General features: G+C 39.3%; 1 protein-coding gene across 1 annotated transcript in view; it reads left to right on the plus strand.

Moving 5' to 3' along the window:
* The window catches only part of dgkb (diacylglycerol kinase, beta), an 88,816-nt gene that overhangs the window by 27,389 nt on the left and 33,509 nt on the right, over positions 1–27,918 (plus strand). The window contains exons 8-20 of the mRNA XM_026183769.1: positions 711–785; positions 917–1,036; positions 2,628–2,745; positions 3,182–3,270; positions 3,643–3,759; positions 4,041–4,139; positions 5,902–6,003; positions 8,562–8,635; positions 9,255–9,329; positions 11,538–11,623; positions 12,311–12,400; positions 15,467–15,627; positions 22,806–22,870. Coding sequence (XP_026039554.1) covers positions 711–785; positions 917–1,036; positions 2,628–2,745; positions 3,182–3,270; positions 3,643–3,759; positions 4,041–4,139; positions 5,902–6,003; positions 8,562–8,635; positions 9,255–9,329; positions 11,538–11,623; positions 12,311–12,400; positions 15,467–15,627; positions 22,806–22,870 — 1,271 coding nt within the window. The remainder of the gene's footprint in view (positions 1–710; positions 786–916; positions 1,037–2,627; positions 2,746–3,181; positions 3,271–3,642; positions 3,760–4,040; positions 4,140–5,901; positions 6,004–8,561; positions 8,636–9,254; positions 9,330–11,537; positions 11,624–12,310; positions 12,401–15,466; positions 15,628–22,805; positions 22,871–27,918) is intronic.

Here is a 27,918-nt window from a genome sequence, read left to right on the forward strand (position 1 = left end):
ATTTAAATAAATTAAGTAAATTAATGGATGAAATGGGAAGAGTAATGGAGAAAAACAGGGATGAGTAAAATCTGTGGATTGGACATAGTTATGAATGAAAGAGCACTGCTCATTATCTGTCCAGAGTGTGTAGCAGGGGGTGGGGGTTTAAATTAAAGGGTTAAAAGGGAGATAGAGAAGGTGGAGTGGGTTTGGTAACGTATTCAATTATTAGTCATCTCTCACCCATTATTGGACGGCAGATAGAAAGCATAATAGAAAACAGAGGACTAATGAGAGGGCAGAGAGAATACAAATGTAGGCAGAGATAGCCATTCAGTGGGACCCAACTCATACTCAGAATTTAAGAGAAAATGAAAAAACAGTATGAACTCTTCATTTACACTCATACACTCTAGTTTTTAAAGATATCCTAAGTGCATCATAGTGATTCAGTGTGGTACTAGATAATAACATCACCCGCCTCTGCCCCCAAAAACCAACCATTGTAATTAAACCTTCAGCTTCAGAGTGCTTCCCACACTGCCTTTGTTTTTGCTGTGTGCAACTCTTCTCTGCAGAAGAATGACATTTCCAACCTGCTATTACGAGCTGTTCATCAGTCTATTCATGCCAAAGAAATTTAGTGACATTAACTTAAGGCTGCGACATACAGAAAGGTAAACACAGTGTTTTTGTGCCTATAATGACCGTCTGTGGTGTCGCCGCAGGAGTTAGAGCACATTGTCTCCCAGATGATGCATGTCGCAGAGTACCTGGAATGGGATGTGACTGAGCTGAAACCAGTAAGGAGTATATTCATACCCTATGTTGCTTGAGAAATAGAGTATGCATGAAAATATTGCTTACTAGCCTGAGACAATCATGTGTACTCAACTCAATATGGTTTTTTTTGTTGTTGTTGTTTTTACTGTAGATCCTTCAGGAAATGATGCAGGAGATTGACTACGATCACGATGGTACTGTATCACTGGAAGAGTGGATCCAGGGAGGGATGACCACCATCCCCCTGCTAGTCTTGCTGGGCCTGGAGACAGTGAGTCCACAGAGAGAGTCACATTTGGTGCTAATACTGAGAAGCCCAAAGCTTTCTTAGATGCACAGTGCTATGCTAGTACAGTACTATGCTAAAACTAAAATTCTCCAAGTCTTTAGAAATTGGCTGCTTTTTCACTCATTTCTAGCCCAGACGAACACTTTTTGTTTGATACAGCAAGCTGTACAGTAAGGCACATAACTCGAGGGATGAAGCTAGGCACAGAACCAATTTAAAGTTGACTATTTAAGTTGTAAATGTAAAAACATAGCATAGTTTAATTCCCAAAGAGCTACAGCATTAGCTGGACTTTTCAGTTCACTCATTTTCCACTAGGTGGAAGCATTTGACTACCTTTTAATAAAAACTTACCACGTATCCTTTTTTATGAATGAATATTACTACAAAAGCGTAACAGAAAATCATGCCTTCTGACCTTACTGAATTTAGACTGCTTGACCTAGAATAATATACAAAGAAAATCAAAATGCTTTGTCTTGATGAAATCCCCCCAAAAGTTGATTCTGTTAATCTGAATTCAGTGTTTTCAGTGGGAGAAACGTTTCATCACTCATCAAGTGACTTCTTCAGTCTCAGCTAACTGCATGTTTCCCAAATTTTATAAGCACTACAAATACATAATGACGGAATCTAGCACCATTTCCTAAGAATGAGCCATGAGGGTAGTTTCATGATCATTAATATGCAAATTGTCATCGCCATTGATTTGTGGCCATGAGAACTGTTCACAGAGAGTTGGAGAATGGCTGCAATCAAAGCTGTAAGCGAGTGAACAGCATCCCAGCGGACTGGGAAGCAGAAGAACATCATATCAAAGAAGCCCTGAGTAAATGTGGTTATCCCAGCTGGGCATGGGAAGCTGGGAAGAGGCTTGGAGAACACTCCAGGCAATCCAGGAGAGAAGACGGAAAAATGCTGCCTAAGCAAGAACCATTGGCGATCCGTTATGCATCAGGAGTTTCGGAACAGCCGAGACACATTTTTTCAAAACAGTCTCAATGACTTTTAAAGACCAAAAAACTCCAAAGATTCATCCACCGCAAAGACCCAGTTTCCTACCTGAAACAGAGCGATATGGTGTACACGATGAAGTTCAAGAGGAAACCAAACACAGCGCAACATGGAGGAGCTACCCTGTCAGGCCACTCATTCAGTGATGAAGATGTGCACAGGGAGGAAGGCTGGTTTGAGCATAGAGTCAAGGAGGCCATTTATGTGAAAAGGAAACAACGGTGGCTGAACCGAGGAGGGGGCCTGAGATGGTGAAAGATGGACTCTTATCTCATCTCTTGATTGCAGCTGTTTCACAAATCAGCTGAGACTGAAGAAGTCACTTGGGTAAGTGATGAAATGTTTCTCCCACTGAAAACGCTGAATCCAGAAGAACAAAATCAACTACAAAGTGCTTTTGTACAGAATTCAACTTGCGATAAAAGGAACAAATTTAGTCAATCAGATGATTAACTGGTGATTGTCCAGCCTGAATATGAAGCCATGTGATACAGCGGTGGATTAGTGACTCGTTGACTGTTCCATCAGTTAATGGTTGCACCTGTTTCTGTTGCTGCAGAACGTAAAAGATGATGGGCAGCACGTGTGGAGACTGAAGCACTTCAATAAGCCAGCCTACTGTAACCTGTGTCTCAACATGTTAATTGGACTGGGGAAGCAGGGTCTCTGCTGCTCATGTGAGTAATTCAGTCAGTGTTACAGGTTTGACAGATGCACTTATCTGTTTAAAAAGATTAAATGTAACATTGCAAGATCTGTAAGATCTGCGTGGCCTTTCATGCATGAAAGGTAGTGATAAGGATATTTACATAAAACAACTGACATCAAAAAGTAAATGTCTAATAATTTTGATTTAGTGCCACATGATTGTCTAAAACACAGGACAGGTGGAGATAAAGGAGAAGTAAACAGTTTAACAGAGACTTTTTATTTTAAAAGGATAAGACCTGCACGTGTTTCAGCCTCCTACAGTGCACCCTTTACTGAGTTAGAAAAAGATGAACAAACACATAACTCAAACCCTAGTGTACATACTTTACAACAAAAGAGAAGTTCTTCTTTGTTCTTTTGCTCATTCAAAACAATGTTTTTGTGTTTTGTTTTTTGCTCCAGTCTGCAAGTACACAGTCCACGAGCGCTGTGTGGCTCGCGCTCCGCTGTCTTGCATCAAAACCTATGTCAAGTCCAAGAAAAACACAGAGGTACGTCCAATTGGAGTGTTTACCAGTCGGCACGCTTGGATCAGCAGTGCTCCGTGGAGCTTAGGATAAGGGCTTCTCTTCCTCTCATGGAATTGCAACAACTCAATCTGCTACTAAGCATTTCTAATTACCAGGATAAACCTAGTTTAGAGACGGGGATGCAGACAGCACTGTTTGCTTTGCTTTCTCCTCCTCACTCTCTGTTTTTCCTTCTTGTTTCCTTCTTGTTCCTTCTTGCTTGTTTTTCCCTTCCTCCTTGCTCTCTTTAATTGTTGTGTCACTTGTGCTTTTGTATATATCTTGTTTTTCTGCACCATGTTTCTTTTCTCACTTTTTTCCCTCTCTGTGTGCTATCTCTCCTTTTCTCTGCAGGTAATGCATCATTTCTGGGTGGAAGGGAACTGCCCCACCAAGTGTGACAAGTGTCACAAAACCATTAAGTGTTACCAGGGTCTGACTGGGCTCCACTGTGTTTGGTGTCAAATCACGGTGAGCCGACACCCGAGGAGAGCCAGCCACCTCCTTATTATATTCCCACTGCTTCTTGTTGTTTAGGGTTTCATTTTTGCACCTCTCCTACCTCACAAGTCATCCCACCAATTTACACTCCCAAAACACTTGTTTGCAGTTGCACATTAATAGAAAATAAAATGGAGACAATGACACATGTAATGTAAATTAGTCTGGAGCATATACCTGAAATTGTACACTTAAACATGAGCTCTTATTGACACGAGTTGGTTGTTAATAACGGTTGCCACCTCCTCCAGCTCCATAACAAGTGTGCCTCACATGTGAAACCTGAGTGTGACTGTGGACCCCTGAAGGATCACATCCTGCCCCCCAACTCAATCTGCCCCATCGTCCTGGTAAGACTTCACTTCTGATGGGTCAGCAGTCCCGAGGCTCGGTGAACCTGACCTCGTTTGGAACTGTTACCCGAGGATCCAATCATCAGCCTGTGTTCTCCCACTGAGCTCTGAAATGGCACCAAATTATTTTGTAGAAGTTTATTTCCAAAATTGTATGAGTGCGCTTCACGAGGAAGGACTCTTACTTACTCAATAAAAACTCCATTTAAACTTATGTGGGGAAAGTTTGCCAGAAAAGGTCAAAAGCCAACATAAAAAGTTACAACATTAATTTTTTATTAATAACCTCGTTGTTTTGTATTTATGTTTGTAACTTTTTATTTGGTTATGGCAGATTTGTAAGTTACAATATGTAAAATAAGCTTTTCTTTCAGTGAAATTCTTCAACTAGCAACAGATTAAATGTGAACTTATAGGAAAACTACTGGGAAATTACAGATATATAATATTAAGATTGACAGTTTATATTCTAACTCCTTCTTTCTGCTAAAAGTAAAAAAAAAATGTTAGAGATTACTAAATCTGCAGCCTACACTAAGCTGTTCACGTCATTGTAGTCATAAAACGATAGCAGGTCTCTAGAGACGACTTTACAGCAACAGATACGAGACACACAGTTCACTCCAATTCTGGCAGTAAACCATGTATTTACCTATGCACTATTCTATCCAATAATAATAATAATAATAATAATAATAATATCACGGTTCGATATTTTTTCGATACAAAAAAATGTTCATGCCGTTTTAATTTGTCATTTATTAAAATTATAAATATATATTTTAACTCAAAAGTACGGTTTTTAAATGTAATGTTCCTGAAACAACAAAATAATTAAAAAAAAATAATTTGATCGAGAAATCACTCATCTTTGGAAAAGAGAGTTTATTACAGAGAAATGGCTCTTTCCAAAATAAAAGCTATACTATACGCTTCTTCTGGGCTATGTTCTCAGCAGCATATTAAACATATCAGGTCCCCATAAGGAGAATCCTGTGCTAACGGCTGTCTAAATGACTCGGGTAAAGTTTGTAGCATGCGTGCTTGTTGTTTTTGTCTGCTTCCACTTGTCTTTGCACTAGGATGATGTCGGCGTAAATGTGCAGTCATATTCGTTGTGTTCCCACTAGTGCTGTCTGCGTTAATCTTGTTAAAATGACGTTAACGCCATAACGCGGCAAATCTCCGTTAACGAGTTACCGCGGATCGCCCCGTGCGTGGGGCTGGACGTCAACACGTTAACGAGCTAACTGCGCCAACGCACTAGTTCCCACCCATGTAATTGAGCATTGCGTGGCACATCTGACGTACTGTTTTATGGTGGGGAGGTTTAATTTCGGCTACCATTTAGGCAGTTGCCATTTGCAACGACCTTAACTTCTGTCTCGCTAGCTTGTGCTGTGCTCAGTGGATCTGCGCTCGACAGTGCAGCCTAGGCGGAGTAGTTGAATGCAGATCCACTGAGCTCTCAACACAGACAGCATCATCAGAAGAAAAGTTGATAAAATAAATTACAAATTTTGAAATTTTGTATTGTTCGATACATATGCGTACTGAACCGAAAGCACTGCATCGATATGAGTATTGTTGCACCCCTAATGTATATATATATACACATACATATATATATACATATGCATGTGTATATAGAGCATTGTTTTTTTCCCTGCAATTAAATATATATATATATATATATATATATATTTAATTGCAGGGGAAAAAAACAAAGCTCTTGTAATTGTGTGACCTTTGACCACAGGAAAGACAGTCTACACTGAGGAAGGACTCTCGGTCAAGTCAGTCAGGCAGAGGAAAGATGCAGAGAGCCAATTCTGTCACAGTCGATGGCCAAGGACTGCAGGTTGTACTCGAGACATTTGACAGTTTTGTGCCTTAATATTTTTTTATAGTTTTTATTTACTAATCACAATCCCATACTGCAGTGAATGCAGAATTTGTGCTTTGTTGTTTGTTTGTTTGTTTGTATTTTATTTGTTTTTAGATATTTCATTGATAATAAGGTTATGCTTCACAGTTTGAAAAGGCCCACAATGAGGAGAGGGGGTTTGAGAAACCCTTAATTTTCAGATTCATTAATTTATTTTAAAATTACAAAAGTTGAAAAATCTGTTAGTAGTTGGAAAAAATCTGTTTTAATCCAGTGAAAGCACAAGTCTTCACTTCACAAACAAGCGAACATACGACAGTCCGATTATTTGGGGTGCAGGTGCAGAATAAGTGGTTATATGACCTGAAACGTTTTGTGGATGCCAAGAAATAGGCTCATTTTGAAATAAATAAAAACAAAGAGTAACTGAAATACATGTTAAAAAGCTTGCTTGCTAAATTCTGCACAGCCATAAATTGGATACAGTCGGATTATTTTAAGGTCCCATCCAGAAATCAAACCGTTTTTCATGAATACTGAGTTTTTAAAATGAAGCTCTGTATGATGGGACTCTGCAGGCCCTGCTGGTAATCAGTATCCCATGGCAGAGCCTTGTCCAGCCTGATGCTCTCTAATATCTGTCAGCCAGCATGTTGGCGATGGAAGCCTGCCTCTGTCTGTGGCGACTGCACGTCTACGCGTGGATGAGAGAGAAATATGATGAATCATATCCCAGGCACATCCATCTATGCTCCTCGCTGGCTAACCAGCGTAATAATCAAGATTATTATTTATAATTACAGGAAGTAATGGATCACTCTGAACTGGACAGGGAGCTCATTAATTCACCCTTGGCCTGCTGGGATAGCAGGCAGGGGGAGTTAAGTGCTTCATCTGTGTCAGGGAGAGCACTGGGCGAGTTGTTGCAGACTAACTGCAGGAAGGGTAATTCAAACGGGGGCCGCTGAGTCAGAGCTTGTTTATGTGGCGCTTTGTGAGATCGGCCTCTGACATCGCAGGCTCTGCCTGTCCACAGATTCACTACCACTCAGAGACACTGGAAAATCCGTTCTCATGTCACTCAAGGCAAACTGTCTGGCTGATTAGAAAGCAGTCGCAAATAAGTACTTGGTATCAGGTTGAGTATTGACTGACTGTAAGATAGAGGACTTCTTGTTTTTTATGTCAGAGCATTCAAAAGTTGAGTTTAATAGTCCCAAACTTTAAAAATAATATTTAAAAGTATTTAAGGATAATGTTGTTGTCAGCTTGACATTTTATTGGTGTCAACAAAACCCCCAAAATAAAACAAAACAAGACAAAAAATATTAAAAAAGTGATGCTCAAACATCAAGCAGGATATGGCTTATTTGTCTTTGATGTAGAGGTCTGTTATTGTCAGAATGTTTAAAGAGAACATGAATTAGTTTCTGTAACGTAAGGTGAGTTGTTTCCGTGAGTGATGTGTTTGTGACTTTAATTCACCAATCAGGAGTGGCACTGCCACACTTGTGTTTTGCGTAGTGTAACGACAATAAATGCTTTCTATGCTATTCTATTTATTGCTGCCAAAAACACAGATGCTGTAGTTCATTTTGAGGCAATCCTGATTAATTGTCCTGGACCTGGAGCTTCTAACCACTGTAGTTCACATGTATTAATTACCTACAATGGTGGTGCAATTGCCCACCGGTGGACAGTGAAGATACTGCAAGAAATTGTAATTAAAAATTTTGCAGTGGAATTTTACATTTTCATTCCAATTTTTACTTTAAAAAACATGTAAAACAGAAAACTAGAACCTATGAAACAAACCTACTGGATTTCAAAATGAGATGTTATTCATCATTTTCTGACCTATTCTTGATCATCATCATTAGTGGGGAAAAAGTTCAAATGGAGCGGTTGTTATGAGGTCGTAGTAAAAGTATTAACAGAGATATTGTCTCATGAAGCAAAATGAGGAAAAGATATAAATGAACCAGGGGGAAAAATAATGAAGGACATCCTTTGTCATATGCTCATCTGCTGGTTGAATATCCAATGAAAGATCTGAGTGGGTCGGCGTAAATTTGAGAATGACTTGCCTGCGGTGAAAAACTATATTTACTTGAATTATTTGAGTAAGAATGAATACATGATTTTTTTTGACAATAAAAAAGCAAAACAACGTTTCTTTGAAAAATAAAGGTATCAGTTCCTCAAAAATCAAGGGACCTGTGATAGTGTATAATGTAGTTTCAGAGATACTGGCTAAAATCTCCATCACAGCTCTTCCTTTATAATTAGACATTATAATTAACCCAAGATTAAGTTTTTACTCAGGCGAAGAAACATGAAGCACACACAGACATTATCCCAGCCAGGTAACAGGAAAACTGCAGTATGTAACGAATCAGATGACTGGCATGCCTTGAAAGTGCTGTATATACTTGGCAAAATTTCTGAGGGATATGGCTTGAAAGTGAATTCCTGTGAAGCATCCTGCAGTCTCCAAACACCAACAGTTTGTTTTGACATCTCCCATTCAGATCACAACAATAGAGGGCACTCATCCTCTGCTGGTGTTTGTCAATCCGAAGAGCGGGGGGAAGCAGGGAGAGAGGTAAGTACACAATCTGTCTCAACATGCTACATGAAGCCTCTAAAGCCCCGCTCCTCCGCCGCAGAGGGAAGGCAACAGCGTGGCCTCTGGCCACCAAGTGCTTTAGGCTTGCTCAGTCAAATAAAAACAAAATAACATTTACCTAAAGCACTGGACGCCTCTGCCGTCAGCTCTCTTTTCTTTCTTTCTCACACACACATACACACACACTCTTGCTTCAGACAGCCTTCTCACTGTCATGTCACTGGCTGGTTCCCCTTCTTTAACCCAGGGCTAATTGGGTTATTACTGAAACATATTCATTCACTCCTTATTACTCCGGCCCTCATTTGTTTAAATTATGAGATCAAAATATGACTTCAGCCAGTTGATATAATGAAATTGAAATTAAAATGAATTAGTCTTTCTAATGGTTTCTCCTCAAGGGGACTTTGGGTATGTCCCACCCCACTGCCCAGTCCACTGCCTCGTTACATTGTGATTGGACCCTGGACTGCATTTGCACTTAACAGGCTAAATTCCCTGAAGTGGAAACGAATGTGTGATGTTTGAGAGAGCGACATTTGCATTGCTTCTTAGTTTTTTCCGATGTTATTTTTTTTATTTATTTCTTCTGTAGGATTTACAGAAAGTTCCAGTATCTTCTGAACCCAAGACAAGTCTACAACCTGGCTAAAAATGGACCCATGCCAGGGTACGTTGTTGACCAGATCATCTTTAGTGATATCTCACACATCTGTAGTGTGAGATACCGTTTTAAAAATGTATTATTTCCATGAAAGAAGCTAAATGTCAATATAATATATTTTTTCACAGGTTACTTTTTTTAATGTTTAAAGCATCCAAATTTCACACTCATATGACGATTGAGGTTTGCTTTTTTAAAGTGTTTCAGACACGAGAGGAAAAATCTGCAGCCCTTTTATCAATCTAAGATCTAAACCCTAAAAGCAGGTAGATATTTTCCAAAATGATTTGTGTTTAAAAAAAAAAGATTATATTTAAAAACACTGTAGCTTATAACCACAGATAAACACAGAAAGCACATTAGCAGCCTTAACAGAAATGAAAAGGCTGTTTCAGTGTACTCATGAAAATCAGAGTATTGTTTTCTAATGGAATTAAAAAAGTGAACATGACTGCTCTTAAATTATTAAATCCCAAAACAACTGCCATGATACATCTAAAGAACTGGAAAAAATAATAAATAGTAATAATAACGACTATAGTATAAACAAAGCAAGAAAAAAGGAAAAATAAAGATTCACATTAGTTTTATATTTTTTGTTTTATGTGTTAATTTTTCTTTATTAGCTTTATAACTGGCAGCAGTATCTGTAGTAAGTTACTTTGCATTAAGAAAATTGTCTTTTTATATAAATTATTGTGGAAAAATTGAAAGAACTGTTTATAAAAGGAGAAGAAAATATAGGAAAAACACAAAATCTAAAAGCATCCCTTTGTTTGTTACCTCACTAATCAGATCAGCTAATGACCTTCTGTTTACACACCCAGTAGTGTTTTCGGTTGTTGCCCACATATAATAACCACCATCACATGCAAGAGAGGCCTGTAGCATTAAACCTCTCACTCGGTTCCCTCAGACAGAACAGACACAAATGAGGTGAGTTCACACATAACAAATCCTGGAGACGATAGCATCATGCTGACGAGCAGCGACTCCATATGCATAAGGCTGAACGCAGAGCTGGTGACACAAGTGACTGACGGATAGAGAGAGGTGAAACGCTCGCCATACCACATGTGATCGCGCATACAGACAAGCAGCTCACTGCAGGCTGGTGGTGTGGGCAGCTCCAGGTTTCCTATGGTTCACATTTGTGATTAAGAAAATGAATGGATGATTTACATGCACAACGCTCCTCCACTTTGCTGTTTGCGTCCAGCAGCGTTTAAACACACAGGAATGCCTCAGCATCGTGCTGCCACGTTGTTTGGCTTTGATTAGATGTGAAAACAGAATCTTTGTGTCTTATAAAAAATAAATACACAGCAGCACTCACAGGGTAAAAAAAAACCCTCCACGAGGTTTAGACTGGCACAGCTTTCACTGCGCCAACGCAACTCCCAAGTTTTAGGGACTGACCTTGTGGCCACTGTTTGTTTCTCTGTTGATGTGGCTGAAGCGTCACCTGCCTCTCCTCTGCAGTCTGGGGTCGAATCCGTGGCTTCTTCCTAGAGTTGAGAACATTCCAGATGACCTTCTCCTACTCTAACCTTGTTAATATTTTGTCAAGTGTACTCACTGCAGCACACATTAGCAGGGTGAACGGTCACCGTCGGACACTGCAGGCCGAGGCAGCCGCACGCACTGCTGTCAATTAGCTGCCTCAATAATGCAATTACAGCAAATTAAGTGTTTGTTTCTTGGTATTTAAATATCCCCAAAGTTGCCTTTCATGTTTGCGGCCGTCTGTTTTGCGTCTAATATGGTTTGTGGTCCCAGTTGGAGAGTAATTGAGCGAATCATTTACCCGCCATACGAGGCTTGGAGGCTGGCTCATTCAGTTAGGGCTTTGTTATTGTGAAGGAACGGAAGAAGTTGGACTGAACACTGCCTGTCATGATCCAATTAGGCCTCAAACAGGCAGGCTAGCTCACTGAATGAATAATTATCAATGCGACATGTGTTATTTTGTGGGATTAGATGGGGGTTTGCAGTGAAGCAGTGTGCTGTTGCAGTAGGCTCAAAAATATGCTCATAATATGCACACTGTGTCTGTGTCATGTGAATTTTAAACGCAAGAAAGACTGAAAAAAGAGACATTTTAATGCACCTTCACTTTTAAAATCATTTTCAATTATTTTCAGGGAAAACTGAAGATAAAAGATATCTTCTGTAACCAGTGCAAGGCATCTAAAAGTAAGACGTTTGTTACAGGTTGAATTTCTTCAGAGATGTTCCTGATTTCAGAGTGTTGGCCTGTGGAGGTGATGGCACTGTGGGCTGGATCCTGGACTTCATTGGTACAGAATACGCTACTTTTCAATTTTTTTTTATTTTGTCACAACTTTGCCAAGAATTTGGTCCTCATGTTCATTCCAAAAAAAAAACAAAAAAAAAACTGCAAGCCTTCTGAGGTGCTACAGTACATGTGCACATACTGCATTCAGTTACCTGTAAAGTAATAAACATAGTACTGTAGCACTTAAACACCCCATTTCCTTTTTTGGCAAAATTGCCTTTGTTTTTATTATTTTTCAAAGGCTGCAGCACTCTTGTTGTCCAGCCTGAAATGGTAAAGCGTAATAAATGGGTTGTATATGAACACTTTCATTACATCCAAGCCTGTGTATTCAGAGGTGGTAAAATGGGATGATTACGTGAGTTGGAAAACAACATATTAGTCATCATTTGAAGGGAAAAAAAAACACCCGGCCTTCTCTGTTTGGTCTTGAAGATGTGTTACTTGTTTGGGCTCTCAAAAATTGCCTCAATTTTTTATCAATCAAAACAAAGAGAGGTAATAACTGTCAGGCAAAATGTGCCTCTTGAAATAGACTGTACAACTGGACATTCATGTTGACTTCTAGTATTACTAGTTGGGCTGAAAAAGGGATTTGATGGTTTCTTTGCAAGTTCTTGCAGTGAGTTTGTTTTCTTGGTTTGGCCTTGTTTCACATCTTGTTGTGATATTTGTCCTGCTGCTCTAGATAAGGCCAACCTGGACAAGAACCCCCCTGTGTGTATACTTCCTCTTGGCACGGGCAATGACCTGGCAAGATGTCTGCGATGGGGAGGAGGTACTGACAGAAAACAGATACATAACAGTCAACAACATGGCCTCACATCCCTTTGCTGTAGTGAAAGGTAGAGGTGTAAATGTCCTGCATTAGAAATCCAGTGTTAATATTGTTTGTAACGCTCTAATTATTCTGGAACATCAATGTGGCTAAAACTAATAATTACTTTATTTGGTGCTCTAAAAATAATATGCAAATTAACTGATTAAATAGAGAAAACAGTGGAATGCCCAGAGTGATGTCTACATGTTTTGTACTTTCCAGGCAAATACATAAATATTCAATTGTATAAAACAAAGAAAAAAAAAGTTATTTATTTATTTATTTTAAGAGACTGCTTTGAGTTCATGGGCAAGCACTTAGAGACATGCGGAAGGAAAAACTCCCTTTTAACAGGAAAAAAACCTCAAGCAGAACCAGGCTCAGCCATCTGTCATGACCAGCTGAGGTGGATGTATTGGAGAATTGTACAGAGACCAATATCACCTAAATAAAGCACATTCAACAATAAATAAATAACCGTAGCCAAAGCTGCCCACACAGTGTGTTAGTCTGTTTTACTGCTCAGGAATTTATAGATTTGTATTCTATATTTCACAAGCATTAAAAAAATGCTGTCTTGGCCGTTTTTATTCAAAGCCGCTACATCTCTAGAAATACTTATTTATAAATCAAATCAAATCAAATCAAATCACTTTTATTGTCACATCACATGTGCAGGCACACTGGCACAGCACATGCGAGTGAAATTCTTGTGTGCGAGCCCCACAAGCAACAGAGATGTGCAAACACAACAACACAAACGAGCAAAATACAAGAATGGCCAACCTGAAACTAATAAATATATGTACAATATATAATAGTGTATGCATTTCTGGATGTGTATACTAAATATTTTCCTACGTGTGTGTATACACATTTTTACAAATTAAATAGTAAAAAAATAAAAAATAAAAAATAAAAATAATAATAATAATAATAATAATAATAATAATAAAATATATAAAATATACAGAGTTGAATATGTGCAAAACAAGTGGCATTTATATACAGTGTGGAGTGCATAATGTTGAAGTTCCAGTAGTGAAGCTGAGGTGTCTATGACGTGTTCAGCAGTCTGATGGCCTGATGGAAAAAGCTGTCTCTCAGTCTGCTGGTACGGGACCGGATGCTGCAGAACCTCCTTCCTGATGGAAGTAGTCTGAACAGTTTATGGCTGGGGTGACTGGAGTCCTTGATGATCCTCCCCGCTTTCCTCAGGCACCGCTTCCTGTAGATGTCTTGGAGGGAGGGAAGCTCACCTCCAATTATCCGTTCAGAGCACCGCACTACTCGCTGGAGAGCTTTGCAGTTGTAGGCGGTGCTGTTGCCATACCAGGTGGTGATGCATCCAGTGAGGATGCTCTCAATGGCACAGTGATAGAAGGTCCTGAGGATGCGGGGGCTCATGCCGAATCTTTTCAGTCTCCTGAGAAAGAAGAGGCGCTGCTGCGCCTTCTTCACTGTTTTGTTTGTGTGTACTGACCACGTAAGATCCTCAGCCAGATGTACACCAAGGAACCGGAAGCTGCTCACTCTCTCCACAGCAGCGCCGTTGATGGTGATGGGGGTGTGTACTTCTCTGCACCTCCGGAAGTCCACTATCAACTCCTTTGTCTTTGCGACGTTGAGGGTGAGATGGTTGTCTTGACACCAGTGGGTCAGGGCGCTGACCTCCTCCCTGTAAGCCGTCTCATCACCGTTGGTGATAAGACCCACCACTGTAGTGTCGTCCGCAAACTTCACAATGATGTTGGAGCTGTTAGTGGCTGTGCAGTCGTAGGTGTAGAGTGAGTACAGGAGAGGGCTCAGTACACACCCCTGTGGAGCACCAGTGTTCAGTGTGATGGGGGATGAGGTGATGCTGCCCAGTCTGACCACCTGGCGTCTGTCAGACAGGAAGCTAAGGATCCAGCTGCAGAGGGAGCTGCTCAGTCCTAGATCCTGCAGTTTCCTGTCCAGCTTCGAGGGAACGATGGTATTGAATGCTGAGCTGTAATCTACAAACAGCATCCTCACATACGTGTCTCTCTTCTCCAGGTGTGACAGGGCAGTGTGTAGTGTCAGGGCTATGGCATCATCAGTGGACCTGTTGTGGCGATATGCAAACTGTAGAGGGTCCAGTGAGTCGGGTAGTGCAGAGCAGATGAAGTCCCTGACCAGCTTCTCGAAGCATTTGCTTACGATGGGGGTCAGGGCTACAGGTCGCCAGTCGTTCAATGAGGAGATGGTGGAGGATTTGGGTACAGGGACGATGGTGGCCATTTTGAAGCAGGCTGGGACTACAGACAGAGAGAGGGAAAGGTTGAAGATGTGCGTGAACACTCCAGCCAGCTGAGCCGCGCATGACCTGAGGACGCGGCTGGGAATCCCGTCCGGACCAGTAGCTTTGCGTGCGTTCACCTTCCTGAAGCACTTCCGCACATCCTCCTCAGACACAGTGTGCGCACTGACGTCATCCGCGGTGCGCACACTGTCCGGTCTCATGGTGTTCGCTGTGTCGAATCTAGCGTAGAATACGTTTAGATCCTCACACAGAGAGGCCGTGGTCTGCGGTATGGGGATATATGGGGAGTTCACATTTGAAATGAATATAGAAATTAAACTTTGAGACCAGAACTGGGGTTTTTTTCCCAACTAGGCTGTAGACATTTTTTTTCTGCTGTAAGTGAGGCTATTTTTAACTTACTTTGGATCCAGCCTCAAAAGGAAATGCCGTTTTTGGCACTTGTGAACTGACGTAATTTTTTCACCATAGGTCAAAATACCAAATAAAGACCAAACAAAAATGTCCAACACAATATAACCCAAGGATTTTATAATAACAAAATCATTAAGTATAAGTAACAAAATTGAGTAATACTGGAAGTAAATTGTCCATATACATGTATAAAAACTTATTTGGAAACTCACTTGTATTTTCGTGTATTTGCCCATGCACCTGTGTTTGCAAAGTGTCAGTCATGTGGCACGAGATATTCTAGACCCATTTTAACATCTCACTTGTCTCATCTTATTCTTCCTGAGGCTATGAGGGCGAAAGCCTCCTTAAGATCCTGCGGGACATTGAGAACAGTACAGAGGTGATGCTGGATCGCTGGAAGATTGATGTCACACCCACAGACAAGGAAGAGCGAGGGGACCCAGTGCCTTACAGCATTATAAACAACTACTTTTCCATTGGAGTGGTAAGTTGAACACTGAGACAATAAGGTGCAAAGATACCTTTTGTTGGTATTTTATGTTATATGATTTTGATGTAATACCCTTTGTCAGATCTTCTCACTTTGAACAGTATTTAATAGTGTTTAGTGCTGAAGAAAAAAACATGATGTCCACATTAAATCCATTTAGATGTAAATAGTCTTTGTATTTGATTTTATGTATAATTGTTTCTGCACACACACAAATGGCAGCTAATTGCATGTTGCTTAGCAATTGCATGATGCCTCTCACTACAAAAACACCTGCTTGTGAAGGGGATTGGGGTAAGTCTCACGTTCTAGGTGTCAGATGTGACGCTCGTGTTGAAACAAACAAAAGAAAAAGCAGTAAACTGTTTAGCATCTGCATATTCTCAGGGATTTTGGTGTTATTTCTTCACACATTTTTAATAATCAAAATCAGCAACGTAAATATTTTGACTGTTTTTGATTGAAACAAAAAAAAAATCTATGAATAAGTAAACTTGCTAAGACTATAAAAACAAAGAACGATGTGTAAAAGAAAAAGGCAATGTGCAAATTAAGATAAAATTAAAGATTTTATGGGTTTAAAAAGTACTTTAGCTTTAGCTGGAAAAAAAACTACAATGAAAACCAAAAATTCAACCTTAGGCTCAATGTGTAAAGTGATGTGTTGAAATATAAATACTACTAATAATACGATTACAATTTTAACTTATATAGATGCTGCATTCCCAGGTTGGGTGTAAAGGCTTTAACACACTTATATCACAATGCAAGACATAATAATAAACAATAAAAACAACCACAATAAAGACTCTCAACGATGAACCAGTTGCAATATAAATTTCCTTGTGGGGCTCGCGTGCTGTCCACTAATCACAGGGTTGATAGTTTGATCCTCACCTTTAGCAAGATACTGAACCTCAAGCTGTTTCTGCTGGGAGGCCAGGGCCATTGCTGTGTGAGCATGTGTAAACAGGTGAATGGGAAGCATTGAAAGTGCTGTGCTGAAATACTGTAAAGGCTCTCTGTAAGTGGAGACAATTTATCACTTGTGCACTGCTGAGAGAATGTGAATATGGCACCTTTTTACGCCTTACACACCAAAGGAAGGTTCAGTCTTTGTAAGAAAGAGTCTCAGACAAAGAATGATACCAGTAGACAATTTAACCTAGAAAAAAAAATAGAAATAGCTGCTAACGTGTGGACTCCTGTGCTTAAAATTAAAATTCCTCTCTCAATAATTCTTCTTTCTGACTGTTTTGGAAGGTTGAATACAGAAGGTAGAACAGCGAGTGGAGTACATGCAGTAACAGCCTAATCAGTCAATTTATTTGTTGTGATCACATTGTGGTTAGACCTTTATTGAGATGTGCTCAAACCTCTACCGTCTCTGATCGATAAACAGGGCCTGTTGTGTATTTGCATGAAGTTACGCATCCATTAGCACCTCCCCTGTCCATCAGCACCATAATGACACTGATTTCACGTAGCTCGTGTTAGCCATTACTGATAAATGTCAGGGGGAAATATGGTAATTGACATTTACAGGTGGTAGAGGAGGGAGTCGCTCGGGTTTGTCAGATTTGTAGAGACCATGGCAGGGACATAAGTGATGCATGGCCCTAGAAATGTTAGTTGAATAACACCTCCAGCCCTGGGCTCTTAATGACGATGTTTGAGGATATTAGAGGACGGGTCTTGTTAACATTGTGATAAAGGAGAACAATAGCTGTAATCTGTCTACAGTGATGAACATATGGTGATGTGTTCAGGGGGAAGTGGTAACAGTTTGAAATACATCCCAGAGCATTCATCCAAATGTTCAAATGCATTAATAGCCTAGCATAAATGTCAGACACACAAGTTACTTCATCTGCTGCTTCATTTGGAGAACTTTCAAGTCAGATTTATTAGTGTAGCATTTTCAGAAACAACAAGTAAGTGAACATTCAAAGATCGACTTCTGAAAAAGGCGATCACAAACAAGAAAATAAATGTATTGCTATCAAATTATATAATATCATTTATATATTAGCATTTTTCATCATTATGTTAAAATGGTACATTTTTGTCTACTTGATTGTAATGGAGATTGTTGATGGTAAAAACAACATTCAGCCAAATGCAAATGGGCCTTTTTAAAAAACACAGAATGTACAAAAGATTGTTGTTACTACTGTGAAGCCATCTTTTGTTTTGTGTCCTCTCATAGTAGCTGCAACTGTGCACCATGATCTTTTTTCTTCAAAGTCAGAAGTGACTATGTTTGAATGCGAGGGTAGAGTACTAAGTCAACTAAAGTTAACACTTGCTATCTTTATTAGCAAAGTGTATCAATACCCTATATGCATGCATCATGCAGACATAAGTAGCTGCTAATGTATCAGTAACACAATTTAGTAGCAGAATTCATGTAGCCAGGTGTGTCAACACTGACTTGTTACCTAACAATGGATAACATTAACTCTTAATGCATTTTAAAAAGTGAGTTATACTGCACAAAAATTCACCCCCAAAGAGTTAAGATAAAAAGCTTTTTTTCTTCTTTTTTCCCAAACTGCCAGGCAGACATTTTTATTTCTTGCTTCGAACTTCGAAACTGATGTTAACTCTCTTTTTGGTACCTAAAAGTGGTCATTCAAGAAATTTTTGATACTTCTGCACTGGCAAGACTGTGATTGTTTTAAAGGTACAACATGCAGCTTTGAGCAGTCGTAGAGTTGGGTTTCATTCTTTTTCACTGAACATTTAACTTAAGTGAAATCTTCAGTGTAGTCACCAGGTTACCATTGATTTTTCCTAGTTGCAAGGAGGCTGCCATCCTGTTTTTACGCTTGTGTGACTGAAACATAAAGATGCATAATTTTGCTCAAAATGTGGTGGATTTTAATGTTAGTATGTGCAGTCAACCAAACATGCAGTACTCTAAAAAAAACGTGAAGTTTTAATGCTTTAATGATTGCTTCTTGTTGAAGCAAACATTGAGAGAAAACGTCTTTGGCCTGACATCTTTGGTTCATAAACTCATTATAACCTCTATTGTCTTTGCTCTGTTGGTGGGATTAGTGGGCGCGATGATGACAAATGAAGTTGTTTGTGGGGGATTAAGAAGACTTTGAGGTCTCTATGGATTTGAGTGTGATACAATATTTTGTTTGCATCAAATTTTTTGCTTTCCGTTGAATGAGAGAATTACATTAAAGATTATGCGACAAGTCAAGCTAATAATTACTTCAGAGATTATGCAGATGAAGAGTAGATTGTTTCTGTAATGACACTGTTGAAATCAAAAGATCAGCAATAGCAGCCAACTCGGACGATGACTGTCACTGGCAACATATGCTTGAAAGTCATTTCCATGAGTCCTTTTAAATTTGTATTCATTTTAGGATCCATTTGGAGGATCCTAAAAGCAGAGTGGTTATGGCACATACCAGACAGATTTTGGCCATCATCTCTTTGTGCATTTCCTGTCTTTCTTTCTTATGTCCCCTTGTAATAAAGGCCAGAGGTGTTTAAACTTGACTGACTGCTCTGATACTGGTCAGTCACCAATAATGCGTTATAGTAACCGAAGAACAAAAGAACAATACTTTCTCTGATCTCATTCTTGTCCCACAGCACAGGTATTTCTTCTTCTTTCTTTTTCTTGAATTTTTCCAGCCTAACCTTCTGCCATGGCCCAGTTGGGTTGAGAATTAATGACGCCATCCCTTTGGGAGGATGTGGAAGTGACGTGAAGTGTAATGATCTCAATCAGGGCCAGGGGTGAGAGACAGAACTAATCACTGAGCGCACTCCGCTACCATAATGCAGTCAGTCGCCCTAATGACCCTGGCACTCCTGTCAAAGCCATTACTCTCCACTGTAGTGAAAGGCACATCAAACCGCTGAAGCCCACTCATAATTGGACTAAACTTTGAGCTATGAGAGGACATTACACATGTCCTGTATTAATTTGGGTGCCAGATTTTTACATTGGTAATTATTTGAGGGCAGCTGGGGGTGAGGGGGGGGGGGGGGGGGGGGGAGTGAGCTGACGGCGCATCAGACCTGTGAGGGGGTCAGTGCATAAGAATGTGTCATACATGTATTCAAGGTTTGGCCCACTACTCCTGTCATATTGGTGTTTTATTGTGTTGTTTTTACACATAAAGTCAGAAAACTAGTAAAATGTATCCAGTTGGACAAACACAACATCTTAACTAACTAACTTTTTTTTTCAACTCAGTTTTGCAGAACAGCTAAAATTACACTCAACCATGAAAAAAACATTTTTTTTTAAGTTATTTATCAAATTCTGCTTAGATAAACATAATTAGATATTAAACAAACATTTGAAACCCATTGAAATGAAAAGATATTTCTTGATAAGTCGTGTTTGGCGCAAAAAAGAACCCTGAAACAATTTTGTCATTTTATACTACACACATTTTGAGTGTACCCTTGACCAAGATGTGCAGTGCACGCTGGTGTATTAGCATGGTGCATAGTGAATAATTTAAAAAAGAAAACAATGAGCAAGGAAGAAAAAAATAGCTATTCACCTGCTGCTCACTTGTAATTTATTACAAGAATGGAAAGAAAATAATTTTATATTCAGAATATTACAGTATTGTAATTCGCAAAATTCAATTTTATATTTTAGATTGGTCCAAATTGATTTTCACAAAATAATTTAGGAGGTAAAAGAAAACATCAAAAGCACAAAGTGATTTTGTTTCAGAAGCTTTCCAGGTGGGGTTGTTTCTATTTGTTTTCTATTTTTGTTTGTGTTTCTGAATAAAAAAAATTAAATAAAGCTAATATAATAATATTTTTGTTTTTGTTTTGATAGAGGTTTTGCTTTTCTGTGTAAATTTGTATATGACTTTGAACAGTTTTCATGTTTTTATCAAACATTTGTACAGATAAAATTATATTTTGTTATATATACTATATGTGAATACTGTAAATGTTCTGTATTTTGGTTATAGGAGCATTAGAGTGTTTCTTTTTTAAGTTTTTTAATTTAAAGCAAACAAACAGTACAGCAATGTAGAACGACAAAGTGCTTTATCCACTCTGGGTTGCTTGAAATCGCTGTTTACTGTTGCAAAGCCACAGCTCCACTTGTACAGATCTCAGATAATAGACCCCAAACCAAAGGGGAGACAACCTCTCCTGGCTTTTGCTCTCTTGTTTGCAGCTATTGTCCTGTTTGTAAGAAAATCAAGTTACAATCTCTCAGATATATCCATCACCTCACCTTTCTTGCTCACGATGGAAGCGTGAGGCGAGTCTGCGGGGATCTTGAAGAAATCTTTTGGTCTTCTGCTTACAGCGTCTTGAAGAGACATCAAGAGAAACTCCATTGATTTTTCTCTTTTGGCTTCTTCTAAATTTCTGTACAGAGAGCTAGCAGGGGGTCCTCCCTGTAGGTGCTGTTTCAATAGTGCCACTCAAAATGGAGTGGGTCAAAACAGATTGCTTCAGCGGAGGGGGGGCGAGGAACAAGCCCAGAAAGTTTACAGCAACTTTTCCCTCACTCTTTCTTGAGATATCTTCAGAGCAAGATAAGTTTTCATCAGAGTTTTTCACAAAGGCCAGTACACGTTTTTCTGCTGACACGGACTTGGAAGTGTAAATTAAAGGAAATTTATGTTTTTCCTTCATTAGAGTCAGGCCTCACGCCCTGAGAGGTTTTGTGCATACTTTACGGCATATTTGAGTTCATATGTCATGTTCACCTGCTTACTGGTGTTCCGATTAAATACCCTGTTTAGCATTTTTGCACAAATGCTCTTTGATATTAAAATATCCAATATATTTTAACTCAAACTGCGGTGCTGTGCTCCAGTACATTTAAACAGTTAATGCCCAGGTTAATACAAAGAAAGTATACCACTGTGAAGGGAAATTTATTAGTAGGCAGTAGTCTTTTTTTTCCATTTCAAAAATGAGATTACAGGTAAACTAAAATGAAACACTTCATATACATTTAAATCGTTTATTTAAAAGTACCTTTGACTGCATTGTGGTTTTATGAAAAACTGTGCAATATTCAAAATGTTATTGTTATTAATCAACAAAAACCTTTGTCATGTGAGAGAATGATGAGTGATTATGGGTATTTAGGTTTAGAAGTAGATTGGAGAAAATCTGAACTGCAGAGAGACGAGTGGTGAGGTACATACAGAGAAAGAAAACAACTTGGTTGCTGAGGTTTCAGCAGCTTCCTGTAGGGTGGTTAGGAGCAGTATGTGTTTAATTAATTAGCCCGTATGGAAGCAGCATGTTTTCATCAGGGTCTCTGTCAACTTCATCCAAAGCTTAGCAACCTTCTGCGTACTACAGCTCCTGTAATCTTATAGCGATAAACACCATGGACATCCAAGATGTGCCTGCAATGTTTGAGAAGTGTGGAGTAAATATCAGCTGACATAAATTTAAACTTTAACGTAATAAAATTTTGCATGCTATTAATTGTTGTAATGACATGAGTACAAAGGATTATTAGGGCCACATTAAAAAAATATATTAAAGAGAAAAAACTTGAAATGTGGTGATTACAGTTGTTTTTTCAAGACTGTACCCTCTACAAAATGCCTTGTGTGGATGATTTAGTCAAACAAATTGATCTGCCGTTTTGTGATACAACATACATCCTCTTTATTGCACGAGGGTGTAACCATCAATAACCTCGCATCTGTCCATTACCAGTCATTTCATTTCGTACAAATCCACTCTTCCAACTTTGTGTGGTTTTTTTCCATCTGACCATTTGCAGCTTTCTGCACCATCTTTTCAAAGTCCTTACACTTTATCACCGCACTGTGTTTATGTGCTAAAAGGGAAATCATTTCCTTCCTTCTTACTAAAACTGGCAGTTTGTCTTGAAAGGACAACTGTAAGCTCCACCTTTCGACTTTTTTCTCAAAATAGATTTTTGATTTTATTCTCAGAATTTTGACTTTAACCTAAAAATGATAAATACATTTTTTTCTTAATGAGGTCCTAATACTTTGTTGTAGAGAAGAGCTTATTTATTAATTAATTAATTTTTTTACCTAGAGTTCCATACACTAAAGTGTCCAAAACTAGAGGTTGCAAGACTGTAATTCACTTATGATCTGTTGTTAAACTATTACACCAACTTGCTTCAATAAAACATACAATTTTATTGTCTCTTTCAGGATGCCTCAATCGCACATCGTTTCCATGTTATGAGAGAGAAGCACCCTGAGAAGTTTAACAGCAGGTATGTTTCTGTTTTGTTCTTTTGGGCCATTGGAGCTATTGCCATTGGGCGAGAGGCATTGCACATCCTGGACCAGTAAATGGCAGGGCTCACCCGAAGAGACAGACAACCATTCCCCGTCACATCCACATCTATGGTTAAATTCAAATCACCAATCAACTTAACATGCAAAATCCTCAAAGAGGGGCCCTGCTTAAAATCAATATCTCTTAACAAACATATTGATGAGTGGTTCCCCAGTTTTTCAGCTGGACCACTATTTTGTAGATGTACCCAAACAGGCATTGTTTGAAACATCCTTTTGTTGCATTGTTTTTTTGAAAATATTGACTGCAGTTAATACATACAGTTTGTTTTGGACGTTACTAATGGTAGAGATCTATTGTCTGGTTTGGGTTTACCTAGCACTCTCTTCACTAACTTGTCCATACAATCCTAGCACTATGGAAGTTTCATGGCCTCACTGTGCTCCTCCTGTTTCACTATGTGCTAGATTGTCTTGTAATTTATTAAATAGCAATAGTTCTCTAGTCTTTCTAAAGGTCTTTAAAAGGTTTTTAGGGTTTTTGTTTTTAGGAAAGGGTTTTTTGTTTGTTTGTTTGTTTGTTCATTTGTTTTGTTTTTTGTTTGTTTGTTTTTTGGACATTGGCTGATTGTGTCTGACACCTTTTTTCTGCAAAATGAAAACTAGCACCCTCTGAAAGACAGCTTAACAAAGAAGCAACTCTTTAAATTGTATCTTTACACACTTTGCGGTCCTTGTTCCCATTTCTTAAGCTAAGATAAAACAGTTTGACATAATATTAGGCATAATTATTGCACCAATGGGGTGATTCCGAGAGAGTTACTACCTGAAAACTAAAGCATGGACATGCTGAGATATATATCTTGGCATGTGGTGTCCCCCAGTAGTGTCGTCAACTAGAAGGAAATGGAAATGGCAAATTTCAAGGGTAAAAACTATCCACAGTGCAGGAACAGTATCTGAAAGTCAGGACCACAAGACCTGAGATATACATCTATCCTTTCAATTGATCCACCTATTGTTGCATGACAGTAATCCCCAAATCACACAAAAAAGCATCATCGGTCATGGACTGGCCTCCCCAGAGCGCACGCCATGTGGGGTCATCTTGACAAAATGGAATAAAAAGCAGCTGACATCCAAAGAAGACATTTGAATGTCCTTCAAGAAGCCTGGAAAATTGTTCCTGAAGGCTGCTTTAAGAAATTACAAGAAAATTTGTGTTAGAGAGTTCAGACAGTGAAGAATCAAGGTTTTCATACCAAATTGCTACACCCATTTCACACTTTCCTTTTAAATATCAAGAAAGGAAAGGTGACTTAAGACGTTTGCACAGTATTGTTGATCTGTAGCATTGTAATTTGCTAGTGAAGGGAATCAAGGAAAAATCTGTCTCACTTATAACTTGTATTGGACCCCCTGCCTATTTTTGGATGGTACACCATCATTTAATGAGTGTGGCAGTGATTGCAAAAGTACAGGGTTTGTGATTATCTAGTATCTTGTTTATTTCTTTCTTGGAATAAAAGCTATTATGTGACATTGCAAGGTTCAAATTTTTTTCATCTACCACCCATGTCTAACTACAAACTCCTCCACCTTTATTCTTATATTTCTTATATATGTTGGTACAAAAAAGAAGGACATTATGATAGATCATTTCTACCAACAAGCTCAACGTAAATAAATCTCAAGTTCATAAAACATAAAAAGAAAATCTCAGAGAAATCAAATCATGCATTTTTCACAGTCTAAATAAACCTGCAGTGCATTTGCAGAACCTCTGTTTGACCCTTTTTATGACAGCACAACATGTTTCTTCTCAGCAGGATGAATGGACAGGCTACATGTTTAGCATTTGTGATTACCTTGAGGAGATGCGTTCACCTTTGGAGATGAAAAAATGTGGCATCTATGTTTCCATCAATATTTAACATCTCCAATACATCTCCACTAGCGCCAGGGAGTAATTGCAGGCCTAATTGAATTTGCTTGGCTAGTTTGACATCATGGATCAGTCAGACTGATGACACACAGCCTCCTAATAATCCCATTTGTACTCATTATCATATTTTACTCTGGCCTTAGTACAACATTTAGCCAGCTATTCTTCTGCTGCACGAACATGCAGATAAGCCAGTGAAATGGTCCAAGCGGAAGTGAAGGGGGTTTCAAATAAACACGGGCCTGTTAGTCAATGCTGACAATGATTACGACAGATGTGGCAACATGTTGGAAAAGAGCCAGCAAGCAAGAAAGGACTATATCAACTCTGAATTTCCTCATTAAACAAAGAGGGTGTTATGTGGACATCATCCACTCCAACATGGTGCCACATCCTTTGCAGATGCTGGTAAATTATTTTCCTGTTTATCACACTCCATCACATTGTGCGTCTACATTTTAGGCATACAGACTGCATCACTGTTGTTTTACCCCATCTTAAGTCCTAGTGAAAAATGATTGAGATATTTTAAGAAAATTATTCTGTCTGTTATTTGAATTCAATTAATAATTCACACAGGGGAATGAGTTTAGGATCTCTCTATTACACACTATCCTTGCCAATTCAATAATGCATGATTATAGTTTTTCAAGGTAGCATAGATTTTGTTAGATTTGTCCAAAGGGCTTATGTCCATTGGAAGTATATTGCAACTTATCACTGAGTCATTTTCCTGCAGCTGGAAGCTCTTTTTCAGGAACTTCTATGACAACTGAAGCAAAGGGTTGCATGTCTTGAGGGGAAGATTTCATTCCACTGTTATTAAGTAGGCGTTGGTGCAAAGCGAATTAAAGAAGACTGAGCAAGTACAATGTTTTTAACAGTATTCAAAAATCATGAAACTGATTTAATATATTAATTCACTTTAAGGTTTCACTTAAACATTTGTTACTATACAGAGCTATGTAATGATACTTACAGTTTGCTTTAAAATAAAAAAGTAAAGTGAATATACCTTGTAAGCAATATTTCAATAAAAAGAAAATGGAAGCATTGTTACTACGAAATAAGTTCAGAAAGATCCAATTTTCTTCTTTTTTTTTTTTTTGTTGGGTCTCATATAAAATATACACACAAGGTGCACACGATCTTTAGAGCTGAGACGATGCAACATATGGTTTTTATTTCTGTTATAACTGATTAACTCTTAACAGATGATGTTTAAATAAAATTGAAATATTCCTTTTTCGGTGATTAATATGCATGCTACATTTTTTATAGTATAATTATAATTTTCGTGATTCTTAAATTAAAGGAGTTCCTAATTGTCACTAAAATAAGACAACAAATTAACAAATTTACCATGTGTGGGACTAATAAAGGTTATCTTATCCTAAAAAATTATTTATTGTCCTTTCTACTCATTTCATTTTAACCCCCTTGTTTTGCTTTAATTCTTCACAGCAAAGATTCGACAAGGTGCTAGAAACCTTCTTAGAGATTTAGGTCCATATTGACATGATAGTATCACATAGAAGCTGTAAATTTGTCAGCTACACACCCTGTGATGGGAATCTCCCATTCCGTCACATCATAAAGGTCCTAATTGGACTAATATCTGGTGACTGTAGAGGGCATTTGAGTTTAAACCAGTTTAAAATTATTTGAGCTTTGCTCTGACCTCTGATATCAGAAAGTGTTATTTTTACCCAGAGAACTATCATTCACTTCATAGTTTCTTCTTTCTGGACCATTCTCTGTAAACCCTAAACATGGTTGTGTGGGAAATTCCCAGTTGATCAGCAGTTTCTGAAATAGTCAGACTAGCCCATCTGACATTGACATTTGAATCTTTTTTCTTTGCCGTTCTAATGCTTTGTTTAAACTTTAGCAGGTTGTTTTGACCATGTCTACATGCCTAAATCCTCTGAATTTATACCATGCTGTCACGGGGTCCCCTTCCAGACCTCTCCCGGACAAACACAGGCGTAGTCGGTAAGGTATTAGTGTGGATACTTTATTTGAAGCGGCCTCCCCAGTGCATAAAAAGATGGTTACAAAGACATAAAACTGAGATCCGCGCTACACAGCCTGTATGTTACAACACACTCCCCTTCATATCCGGCTCGCCGTCTCTTATATCCCGTAACCCCTCCCCCTTGGCGTCACCACCAATTCTTTATTCTAACTTTAATCCCCGTCTCCCTCCCCCAGAATTTCTTTTTCATTATACACTCACAAAACATATACATTGATACAGGCTCTCAACTATTTCCCGGAAGTCTACCCGACTTCATATACACATTAACGGCCCACGTAATGAGGCCATTCTCATGACGGTCCAGACACACGTGAACTCATTATTTAAACCCCACACCCCCATACCATCGGCTTGCGTCACCCTGCACGATTGGCGATCCCCCCGCACGTCTCCCCGACCGACGCCCTTAACAAGTAAGTGGGAACCAAAATCTAGCCACCCCCGATGCGGCTCACAACTTGCTCCTCACCCCTTTTATTCCTCTACTCGGTCGTCAGAAAGATACGCCGCCCCGGGTGCCAAATCGAACTAATGGTGGCGATCTAATGGTGGCGGTGCCATACTCAGCGGACTCTGCCTTGAGACGGGTCACTCCGTCACATCATCCCCTTCCCCCCGGAGGTTGGCGATGTGCGGCAACCTAGAGAGGTAATCCGCCACCACATTGAGTGTACCTGGTCTGTGCCGGATGGCGAACCTGAAAGGTTGCAGTGAGAGGTACCAGCGTGTAAGTCGGCTATTATGATCCTTCATGGACTGGATCCAGGTAAGCGCCCGATGATCAGTCTCCAACACAAACTCTCTTCCCAGTAAGTAATACCGGAGTTTCTCCAGCGCCCACTTAATCGCCAGAGCCTCCTTCTCCACCGTCGAGTAATTGGTCTCCCGCGGCAGCAGCTTGCGGCTCAGATATAGGATCGGGTGCTCCTCGCCCGGGTCCCCTTGAACCAACACGGCTCCCAGGCCGCTCTTGGAGGCATCCACCTGGACCAAAAACTGCTTCTTAAAGTCCGGACTCCAGAGCACGGGGGTCGAAC

Source organism: Astatotilapia calliptera, chromosome 11 (assembly GCF_900246225.1).
Source record: "Astatotilapia calliptera chromosome 11, fAstCal1.2, whole genome shotgun sequence".
NCBI classification, from domain to species: Eukaryota; Metazoa; Chordata; class Actinopteri; order Cichliformes; family Cichlidae; genus Astatotilapia; species Astatotilapia calliptera.